Source organism: Nelumbo lutea, chromosome 5 (assembly GCF_056320005.1).
Source record: "Nelumbo lutea isolate HS-2025 chromosome 5, American lotus-T2T, whole genome shotgun sequence".
NCBI lineage: Eukaryota > Viridiplantae > Streptophyta > Magnoliopsida > Proteales > Nelumbonaceae > Nelumbo > Nelumbo lutea.
In genome coordinates, this window is record NC_142688.1 from 34,054,046 (window position 1) to 34,066,146 (window position 12,101).

At 37.3% G+C, this 12,101-nt stretch overlaps 1 protein-coding gene across 1 annotated transcript; it reads left to right on the forward strand.

Annotated features, from left to right (window-relative positions):
* Nucleotides 1-501: 501 nt before the first annotated feature.
* Nucleotides 502-5,806, forward strand: LOC148851595 (WAT1-related protein At5g64700-like). Its single transcript, XM_088942789.1, has 8 exons — nt 502-714; nt 1,623-1,822; nt 2,031-2,093; nt 2,189-2,305; nt 4,519-4,771; nt 4,873-5,031; nt 5,127-5,278; nt 5,399-5,806. Exons 2-8 carry the CDS (start codon nt 1,650-1,652, stop codon nt 5,559-5,561), a joined length of 1,080 nt encoding a protein of 359 aa, XP_088798915.1. The 5' UTR covers nt 502-714; nt 1,623-1,649; the 3' UTR covers nt 5,562-5,806.
* Nucleotides 5,807-12,101: the final 6,295 nt, after the last annotated feature.

Consider the following 12,101-nt stretch of genomic DNA (forward strand, 5'->3'; position numbering starts at 1 on the left):
AGTGCTTTGGCTTCAAACCCTCTCTCTCTTTCAAACAAGTATTATGTCTTCTAATATCTTACTCCCAGTTCCCAGCCTGTATGTCGCAACAAAGATTGGTCAATGGTTATCAACAAATTAAATTACTTTAAGTGAAAAGACAATTTGCTTCCGTAAACGGCCGAACTGCCTTTCTAAAGTAGTGCTTAATTGTTCTCAACAAATTTGCAAAAGTATTTTATCTTCTGTCATGTAAGCCAAGGGACCGAGGTAGCTGGAATATTGTTGTGCTAAACTGCTAATTAACTAATGGTTTGATTTGTCAATTGACGTATACAGATGAAAGACCCAAATAGCTTGCACTTAGTTTCTATATCAGATTAAGCACAGTTAAATGAAAGTGAAGTGAAGTTAATTACCTGAACTATCAGACAATTAATTTGTTTGAAAAAGCAGTTCAGTTTAAGCTTAAAGGTGGTCATAGTTATCAATATATTCAAGAACAAGTCGAGACCTATACCTGCTCTGCCTTTGGAAAGTTTACTTCTGCTACTTCATGGAAGGGAGGGAAGGAGGAAACCGCAGGCCACATAACCCATGTTGATCAGGTGAAGTTTTAGATTCATTGAAACATGGGCGGCGTAGCTTTGAGCTCCAGCTCTTCCTCCTTCCCAGAAGGAACCAGAGTTTTGTTCACGTTTGAACCCCTTAAACCATGATTAAGGGCTTGAGGAGGTATACTATACAGTTCCTATCTTCCTAGCTACATCCTACATTTTCCAGTCTTTAATTAACAATCAGTATTCAAAAGCCTAAAGTCCCAAACAGTTGTGTTTTCAATTAAAAAAGAGATTCATCATTTCACTTTTATCTGTGAAGCATGAATATTAAGTAATTTGAGTCTTTCCTACTCCGTATTTTATTGTCTTGTGGAGAATTTTTGGGAGGAATAAGTGAAGTGATATAACTCTTGTCTTTGAAGCCTCATGAATAAGGGATCAAACATGACTAAGAAAAATGCTTGGACAGTGTCCCAGCTGTGGCCTTTCACTTATTAAACTATATATCCCACTAAATTAAAGCTTTTATTGCAGAAATCAGCGATTTAGTGAACCGCAATTAAAACAAGCACCATGAAATATATACACATATATATATATATAAGTTAAAAGTAGACTTGTAAAGCATGCATTCATCAGATTAATGAAGCATCATTTCCATGTCAGCCATCACTAACCGTCCCTTTGTTTTTTCTTTTTCTTTTTTCCTTTCAGTAATGGATAGAACATGCTCAATAAGAACGTTTGGCTCTGATATATATCCCGTGATAAAACTAAAGTGGCAGTCGGCCATTTTGTCAAAAATATAGAAAGAATTTGCAATTCCTACATAGAACATGACTTGTGGGGAGGTGGTAGGGTTCTCACAATTTAATAACTCAATGAGACCCTTCCCATAAATTAATAGTCTTCAAGTTCAAGATATCGTAAACAACCCAAACACCTCCTATAATTAAACCATCTACCCTTAAAGAGGTTATGATCCTTACCATACACGTGACAGAAACAGTAGCTACGACTTTTCTCACGAGCTCACTAAGGGAACTTGTATAAATACCTCTAATTGTTTGATCTAATTTGCAGAAGCAGTTGAAACTTGATCCTATAACAATGGATGAAAGGAAGCCTTATCTGGCTGTGGTTCTGGTGCAAATCATATACGCTGGAATGTTCTTGATCTCAAAAGCTGCATTCAATACAGGCATGAACAACTTTGTGTTTGTCTTCTATAGACAGGCTGCTGCAACCATATTCTTACTCCCTTTCGCCATTTTCTTCGAAAGGTAGAAGCTCCCTCTTCCTCTTCTTCTTCCCCCTCTTCTAGTTGGTCGTAGTTTAGGGTCATGCTCATTTTCATGTATGGTTCCGTTATGAGTTGAAAAGTTCCAACCACAAACGAGAGAATTAATGGGCAGACCTGATGACTGACGACTTGTATTCAAGTTCCTCTACTACTAAGGGGTTATTCTTACTGATCTCTATGTTTCGTAGAAAAAGAGCACCTCCACTGTCATTCCCCATCTTCTGCAAGATTTTCATGCTCTCTCTATTTGGGTATGTCTGCTGATCAACTAGTGAACCTGGTTTCTTTATAGGTTTGATCTAAGACAAAAGTTTTCAGAATCTGAAGTTGGGTTTTTTGATTTCAGGATTACTTCCAGCCTGACTATTTATGGTGTCGCCTTAATTTATACATCTGCAACTTTGGCTTCTGCAACTTCAAACACCCTTCCTGTTATCACCTTCTTCTTGGCTGTTTTGCTCAGGTATTTTTTTTTTGGTTGGGTTCAATTATAACTTTTGTTTCATTGTTTCCAAATAACCCTAGAATAAAAACTCGTTGCATTTCTAGCTCGAGAATTTAAAATGAAAATGGAAATAAGAAGGAAAAGGAAAAAAAACAAATCAATGAGCCATAGTTGAGTTTGAACTTTGGTTCTAGCTCTTCGTTACGTTTTTGGTTTCGAAACTTCAAAGTCCAGTTTGACAAAAGGCTAGATGTTTTTTTCCTACAAATTACGGTACAAAGTAGAAACTTGGAGATGGAAGCAATTCCAAAAGAGGGTGGGGTTTCAAACTTGACCTCATGAAACACTATATGGGATATATGATGACCTCTTTCTATAATGGTCAAGTGGCTATGGCATCTACTCTATTCCATATTTCCATAAAGCAAATCAAAACCAGTTTTGATCCTGTAGCTAGAGTAGTTGCAGAAGGTTAATTAATTACATTTTTGCACCTAACAGACAATTTACCCATGTGACATTCGGTTGGTTCTAGAAATTACTAGGGCCTAAAAGAGAAAGAAACATAGTAGAAACACTGTGAAAGCTATAGAGTATGCTTCTTCCCTTTTTTTAGGTAAACAACTGTGATTCTTCCACGGGTATGAATATGATTGCAGAGGTTATCATTCACTCGTGCATGTTTAACAGTTTTAGAGGGAAAATATATTAATTAGCAACCAAGGATCGATAATGGAGTAAACGGGTATAGTACCCGGTTATCAATTACCAGGGTACCCGACCCATTAGTAAGTTTTGGGTCCAAGGTGAAATCACAGTTGCTGCAGATGCCCAATTGGGGACCAGCAAGTCTTAACTATGACCACGTTGATATCAATCAGAGAGTAGGCTCCAGTGATGATGATCGGACAGAATGTTCTCTTTGTGCAATACATGAAAACCCTACAGTCTAATAATCATTATTATTTACTTGGCTTTTAAAAAGCTACTTTAATAATATCTGTTACCTTAAATAAAGGTCATTACCCAACATTGGATTCAGCTATATCAAAGGGTGTTGGGAGGGGTGGACTGGATACGGTCCTACCTACAATTTATAAAGGATGACATAATGCCCCATATAAAGTTAATAAGATGGATTTTTATTTTTTCACATGATTAAAACTGTAACCAATAATCTCTAATAACGAATTAACAGAGTTTCTTTCCACCGTCATTAGTACTTATTAGAGGTGCAACTGTAATTTGGACTTAAAAAGAACAGAAAAAAAAAAGGAGCAAGAGGGAATAGGGTCATAATTAGGTTGTTCTAAGAATTATAAGTAGGCTTAGTTTTGTGAAGGCCAGGTACCCAATTTGAAGAAAAATCTTCATGTTTTCTAACATGTGCATTGAGCTAGAATGATTAATTTGGTGGTTGGTGCTAGACGATCATTATGGTTCCACACCAAATTGATTTAATTCATGATCATGAAATGGTCAGTAAATCCAATTAATGTTGCTATTTATGTAGCTATATGATCTGTACTTGACTTTGAATAATAACTATAATAACATTGAAGGCACTAGAGTGACCCGGTAGTTTGCTTCAACATGAAGGCTCTAAAAACGACAAAGAAAATGACAGAAGGAATTTGGGTTCAAATTGTGATAAAAGATTTGTAATGTGTCTTTTACAGGAGAGATGATCTCACATTGAACAAAAAGAAAAAAAGATAGAATGGAAAGGAAAAGATTTGTACTACATTGTCTCTAGGGTGTAATTCCAAGCTTCTCATCCCTATGAAGCTCTGCCACTACAAAATAGGTAATATGCATAATGCATGTATATATATAAGTCCATATCATATGTCATGCATATCACCCATCATCCAAGCCTTATCCCCACCATATATATATATATATATGTGTGTGTGTGTGGGATTCAGGCTAGGTCATCGTCCTACGCTTAGCGTGGGCCTAGTTCCAGACCAAACCCTAAGTACTAGGTAGAAATATTTGCCTAGCCATAAATTTGAGAACAAATAATTAAACTAGGATATGATTTACCCAAACAAGTAACAAAGCAAATGCATATTGAGTCGAGAAATGACAACAAATTACTCGGAAAAGTGGTTGCCACACATTAGTAGAAGTTCTTCAGTGAAACATCACTTGTTTTATGATCCATCGTCTAATTAATTAATTAATATCCTTAGTTATATATCTATATATATCTACTTCTGTGACAGGATGGAAACTGTCAAACTGAGGACCCTCTCAGGGAAAGCCAAGATTGTAGGTGTGACACTCTGTTTGGCTGGTGCCATGATTCTTGCCTTCTATAAGGGACCACATCTGAAACCCTTGATGAATCATCACCCTTTTGGAAAACGAAACAGTGAGGAAAATCTGGGCCTTGCACACACCACCAAGACATGGGTGAAGGGCTGTTTCCTCATGCTTACATCAAACACCTTGTGGGGTTTGTGGCTTGTATTCCAGGTACGCTAGTCATGATGTCTTTAACTCTTACTGTCTTACTTATATTTCTGTAAGCAAGGTTGGAAATGAGCGACCTTACTCTAAAATCTGATATTGGACAGGGACGGGTTTTGATGGCTTACCCATCAAAGCTTCTCCTCACAGCGCTTCAGTGCTTTTTCAGCACCATTCAGTCGTTTGTCATTGGCATTGCTTTTGAGAGAAACCTCAACCAATGGAAGCTGAGCTGGGATGTTGGGCTTCTTGCTGTGGCCTACTGTGTAATTACACTAGACACCCTTTTTGTTCTCTGAGATTGATACCGTTTTTCTTACGTATAAAGTTTGAGCTTGTTGTATTCATATATCAATGGTAGGGAGTCGTGGTTACAGGGATTACGTTCTACCTACAAGCATGGTGCGTTGAGAAGAAAGGGCCCGTCTTTCTAGCCATGTCAACCCCTCTTTCTTTTATCATCACCATTATCTGTTCGGCGTTTCTCCTAGGCGAACTAATTACTCTGGGGAGGTGATGATTCTTTCTAATTTTTGATAAAACCTTAGAGATTGAGTTTCAGTTAAGAAATCTAATCCACTTAGTTACGTTACCTAACGTATATAATTGGGTCGTTACTCTGCATGTTTGCAGTGTGCTAGGCGCAACTTTGTTGGCTGGAGGCCTTTACAGTGTCTTATGGGGAAAGAGTAGAGAAGCAGCAAATGGTCAGAGAAAGCCAACAATTGCCGATGAGAAAGAATATTGCCAAGACATGAAGGAATCAGACGGACAACATGACTCACTTTGTGTATAATTAAAGCATTAGTTGATCCAAGGGAGGGTGTTCGATAATTGATAATTCAAGAATAGATTCCTGGTTGAGCAATTTGGTCATTGAAATTAAAAGATAGTCATGAAGCTAGTGATTACATGACCGATATACACATTTCCATGGTAGCTATATATAGCTACTTGTGTAGGCTGCATATTTTGTACTTGGAATCTTGTTGCACCACTTACATTTAACATAAATTGAAAACTAGAGCTATTATTAATTAATTTGTTGGGTTTGGAGCGGATCAACTTCCCATACGATATGTAAATGTAGGCATCGTTCTTTTATATTGGAGTAGGGTGGGGAAATTAAAGTTGATCAATGGACATTTACTTTCTTTGTTTTTTTTTTTTTTGAATTTTGAAGATAAAAAATAAAAAAGTTGGAGCAGACCAACTATGTTTTTAAGCTCAACGAACCAACTTCCCCCGCGATGTTTTGCAAGCAGCTGTAGGGTTTACATAAAGTTGAGTTTTCCTATAGGAAACTTTTGGCAAGGGGAGGTTGGGGGTATTTTAAAAGACAGGTGTAAAAAAATTTTCAAGTGCTCATTTGACATGCTTACCATATCGTACTTACCTAATGTGCACGTAGAGAAAGTGAATAGGAAATCTTGATTCAGGTTTTGGACCATATTCCTAGGTAAGTATAACACCCTTATCTTATTTATTCAGGTTTCCTGTATAAATACAAAACTACACCGATGGAGTTTAACATCGATTAGATTTCTGAGTGTAAAAAGAAAAATGCCTTTATTCTCGTTTTACACTCTTGTGTGTTTCGACGATCGTTGTAAAATCTTCTCCCTTTGCCGCTGCCTTTCCGATAAGTGGTGTGTCTTCTCTGGCCAGTGGCCAGAGGCGATAAGAAGACGAACTCGCTTCCTTGTCGAGCCCCATCTTTTAACTGCACGAAAATGCAGCAGAAACTATGGGTTTGATGCTGCAAGATGGGAAACCCTAGCTGCTGTGATTCGGTTAAGAGAACGCGGCCCGGTTATGATTTCCCAGCCCCCACAGTGAATTGAGTTCGATGAGTGTGCTGGCAACGACTGATTGACGAGGACGATGATCGAGATCGTTGTTTGAGGCAGCCGCTGTTATCAATGATGGCGCTGATGGGAAGACACCGAGAGAGACAAGGTGAGAGAAAGTAGGAGATAAGAGAGATGGAGGCGGCGAGTTTGCTGTATGGAGGTGCAGCTGTCGTAAACAGTGATGGTACTGCAATATCAGGTGGTGCTCAGTGAAGTTGGGTGGTGGGTGGCCAGATGAAAGGAAACTAGAAGAAGAGGGGAAGGGGAGGGGAGGGGAGGGAAAGGAAGAAGGAAAGAAAGGGAGGATTGACTGGACTGTTTCTCAGGAGAAAGCAAGAAAGAAGGGAAGGGGGAAGTAGAAGGAGAAGAAGAAGAGGGCGGCTGATTGAGCTGGCTGCAAATAACGATGAATGCAACGGGTAGAGTAGATACCACATAATGTGAATAGAGTCAGGTAAGGAGATGCTTCCTTAAAACGAGTTCATCTTCACCGTGACTATTGATCTCCTCTGCTTCGGTTTACAGTAGGTCTTCAATGGCTGAATTTGCTCTGATAGAGACCACCAGCTGTTAAGAGAGAAGGAGAAGAGAGAGAGAGAGCGAGCGAGTGAGCGAGAGAGAAGGAGAAGAAGAAGAAGTGGAGAAGAGAGAGAGAGGTGTTTTGATGTATTTATTACGTCGATTATCGATGTAATTAAATGGTAAAATATAATTTCACACCGATTTTACCCCGGTTCCATTTTACACCTCTACCAAACGCAGCCAAAAGGAAAATTTTGACCATACTGTTGTTGTGAGATTAAAATGCCCTTTTTAATACAAAACATGCAATTGTTTTAGGCTTATTGTTAGAAATATGAATACAAATACAAATATATAGAACGCAAAGTCTTATATTTTGTATTATTATTTTATATGTATTTATATTTGTGCTCATTGGAAATAAATTGTCTTTATTTACCCGATTAACATTTTCTAACAAAAGAACACTATTAAATGAAATGTTTTCGGCAAATTAAAAGAGGAGGAGCATGATCAGAGATGGGGTCTTTACCAATGTTTAAGTATTGATTTACACTTTGAAATGTGGTGTGGACTATGGACTATGGATAAACATATACAATAGTAATCGATGAGCCATTTGCTAGCTTTAGGCCATTGAGGCAGCATCTTCTTCCTCTTCCCCAAGAGTTCAAAAGTTGGAATCTTTGGACATTGCAAAACTTTGAGACATCACTCGTCCCAAAGCTTTAATTAAGCAAAATACAAAAATACAGTTATGGCATACTTGCAAAACCATCAATGACTTCACGACACCGACACGGATGCAATAGCGTCTGAACAAAGCCGAGGCGCGCACCTGCATCATCTCTGCTCAAATTATTCTTGCAAGAACCCTTGCTTTTTAATGAAAAAAAACTAAGTCCAAAGAAATTAAGATTTCGAACTCTCTGAACTGAAAGTGGTACGTGCATGTTAATTTCTATGTGAGCTACGTGTGACTACTGTAACCTGTTAATTAAAGCGGCCCTGTGCATGAGTCTTGAAGTTTCAAAAGGGGAGTATTTAATTTAAATGTTAGTTGAAATTGTTGTTAGTGGGTATGTTATATTAGATTTTTCTTTTTTGTACTAATTAGAATTATATCGCCTCATATCCTATAGATTTAGTTCACGAAAACAGTACTGAGACAAGGAGGCTCCATGAAGCTGGTCCATCAGAGCTAAAGTACTTTTGAAAAGACTAAGACTCACAGCTTGCCATTTACGACTCCGACAAGATTTGAGGGCTGTGATAGTAGACAGGGAATTAGATTCAACCGCAGAATGCGAATTAGTCTGTGAATCCTTAATCCGCCCTGAGAAAAGACGAGGAAGGAGATAAAGGTGGTAACAAAATACATAGAAAGTGCGGTTGGCAACACGTCAACTTCTGTTAATGGTGGCGCATTGTCTTCCTGATCACTATATTATATTATGGATGTGAGGCATCTTATTGTTCAACAAGCCACATCTTCTTATTACCTTCTTTTCCACCGGCACAGGCATGGTTCTCTATCATTGCTCCAAGCTTCTTAACATATTATGCGGCAACAACAATGAAGATAGCAATGGTTGCCTATTGATGGATGATAAGCAGTTGATGAGATGGCATTTCCAGATAAACCAATGAAGATAACAATAATCCAACCGGGAAAATGAAAATAGAATTACTCAGACAACGTACAACCTTATCTTTGTGATAGAGCAGTTTGGAAAAGGATGCAGCATCGTCACAGATCATAATAGTCGCACATCTGAGCATTATTATGTATTTGTATTGTTTTTTACTATAGTTTTTCAAACTGAGCCTAAAAGTAATTTCCAGGAGGAAAAGTCATTCAAGATATCAAATTTGAGTCTGGATCACCTGCCATTCTGCCAAAAAAACACGGTAAATGTGGTGTGAAGATCCAGGCCAACTCATCAAATTTAGGTGTTGAAGAGAAAAGAGAGACTTTATTTACAACTAGGTCCAGGATGGTTATAAAGGTAAATGTGGTGTTTTAAAGGAATTTTTGGACTGCGCCCCCTCCTAGTATATTAGTATTCACATCCTGCCCGTGAATTTGGCATCAATCCACAGGACAGGATCTGGACTGAATGGTAAAACCCCCTATTTTTAAAAGTTAATTTGAATAACAATTATAGGAAATGTTATTAAAACCTAAGGGTGGACCGGAGGTTTATATGATTGTGAGAAAGGTCATGGGAGATTTCTCTCTCTCATTCACATGTATAAGAATTGGGAATGAGAAATAAAGTAGTAATAGTAAGCACCAGTTCTCAATGTTATACCATTTGCATTTTGGGTAGAAAGAATATCATGGCAGAGTAGAATCTGGGAAGTAGTGGATGTATTTTATTTTATTTTATTTTTCTTTTTAATTTCAACTAGTGGGCTTAACTTTTAACATCAAATTCAGTGTAAAAGTGGACTTATTTTTTTCTTTTTTTACATATAACAAAGTATTATCTTCACGTGCCATGCACATGAACAAGCAAAAGGTAAAAAGATGAAAAAACATTTAGGTTATAGAGAATACCTAGAAAGATGTAGATACACACGGTCTATTCCAAAAAAAATGAAATCAATATTTTAAAAATTGACCCAGAACTAGAAGGACTTTTGCCATTGGTTTTCAGGTCATCAGTTTTACTGTTTGGTACGAATGGATGGCATGTTACAATTAAAAAAAAAAACATAAAAAAAAAAAAAAACTAAAAACTATTGTTCAAGTCAAATGGATTAATGGTTTGACCATCCCGGTCAATGAATTGCTGACAAATCATTGATTTTTGGCACAAAAATGGTTCAGGAGTGAAACAAAACTGATTGCGTGAATGATTCCCGGGCCAAATGATCCGATTGTCCGGTTCAACACCGTGAATGAATTCCTGGTGACCATTGAGTAATAAGGTTCCTTATTGTAATACTCTGGGTGAGAACCGAGAACTCTACCCCTTTTAATAAAATGTCAACTTTATCACAAAGATGAATCACAAATGACTATAGCACCTGATCCTCAGGTGATTCACCTGGCACCAGGCCCAGTGGCCCAGTGGCACCTGGCACCAATTCCTGGTGCCAGATCGGTTAATGTGCTCCCATCAAAAATCGGATCAAATTCATACCACTATTTGAATCCTATCTTATTATTATTTTTTTTTAAAGACATGTATATATATGATGAAAATAATTAAAAATGATTTAAAATTTTCATTTTTCTTTATATAAATTGTTATGTATTTTCAATAATTTATTAAAATTTACAAAAATTAGATCGTATTTGATCAGTTTCGAATATTCCATATCCTTAATGGATTCAAAATTAAATGGACATTTGCAAGATCTGATCAGATCTTAGGATTGGATTGGATTTAATATATATATTATTCGACTATGATATGAAAGAGAGATGATATCCAAAAAACAACTGACCAATAAACTGGAATCATAAACATGATAGTCAATAAGGATTTATTTATCAAAATTCATAGGTGGATTTTGATTGATCAAAACTCTTTTCATATCATATCTTTTCCACACCATAGATTTTCCTAATATTGAGTTAGTATATACATCCGTTGGCATCCCTAACCAGGTTCACACTCTATCTGCTCTACCATGGAACGACCAGGGTAGATAATACCTATTTGTTCATCCAAGATAGCAGCTTACCCTTCTTGTTTGAATGACTAATAATGTGTCAATTATATATTGTCCCAAAAGAAACATGGTTCCTTTTGTTTAGCGTATTGCTATCCAATTTCCTTTATTATGGAGCTTGACTGCTTAGTTGAAGCAAAATGGGTTTTACTTTTTATATGTAGTGACCTAAATGATGCTTTCTTCACCATGGTCCATGAAGGACGTGGGGTAACGTGCACATATTAAGTCCCGACCCCCACCACATTTGAACAATGTCTTCAACTGGTTTCACCTAGGGGAATTGACAAATCAAATGGGATAATGTGTCGTGTCTCATCTCGTATGTAATATCTCTTGTATTTATATGATTATATTCGTTATTATTTGATGATGTACAATCTGATGCTTTCTACTAAAGGATAGTATAAATGTTGGGTTAGTGAGGTCGAGTTGCAAGAAAAGTAGGTTAGACTGTTTGAGATGTTTTATCTGGTGTAGACACTCTAATGCTTATATTAACAAATTATCGGTTTTAGAGAGAGCTGAAAATAAAATTGCTAGTGAATTTGATAATTAAATTACACATACTTTGTGAGGCTGGAGACAAAGCCTTTATATAGATAATCTACCGTAAACTTCACAATGCATATTTGAGATTCTCAACCCACCTGATCTAGAATCAATTTCACACTCGAAGACAGACTCCATATAAACTGATAAAACATATTCAGATCCACCCAAATGGAGCAATAAGAGGGTTAACTCCATTGAAATGATGCCATGATTCCAAAGAAATCGAAGATGACTTGCTTTTAGATAGAATTTAACACCTCGACATATCGGTACATATGGTTGAGCCGTTCGATTCTCGGTCTAATTAGGTGACCCGAGATTTGCGAGATAGCTGGGATATATGTGGGCACCGAAATCATTGAAGTCACCTCGTGGTTTTATGGTAGATATTTCTAAATTCCAATACCCCAAGGATGGCTGTGAAGTCGGTGCGAAGAGCGTTGAGGAGCAGATCCCAAAGCAAAACCTTTCCCGCCCATCAGATTCAGAGTTGACAAGTGGGCCGTCATTTTGACCTGATTCGAATCCAAATCTAATGTGTCTAAAGATGTACTCATTTGACCAAAATATGATGTGTTCGTTAATCTGATTGCAGATCGAATTAATTATTAATATTGCATCGTTGACATCAAGAGTCTCAATCCGCGTTGAATACGAAATGGGAACCCGAAAACCTTCCCGAGAGTCTCAATCCAGGCGAAAGCAAACGAATCAGATCG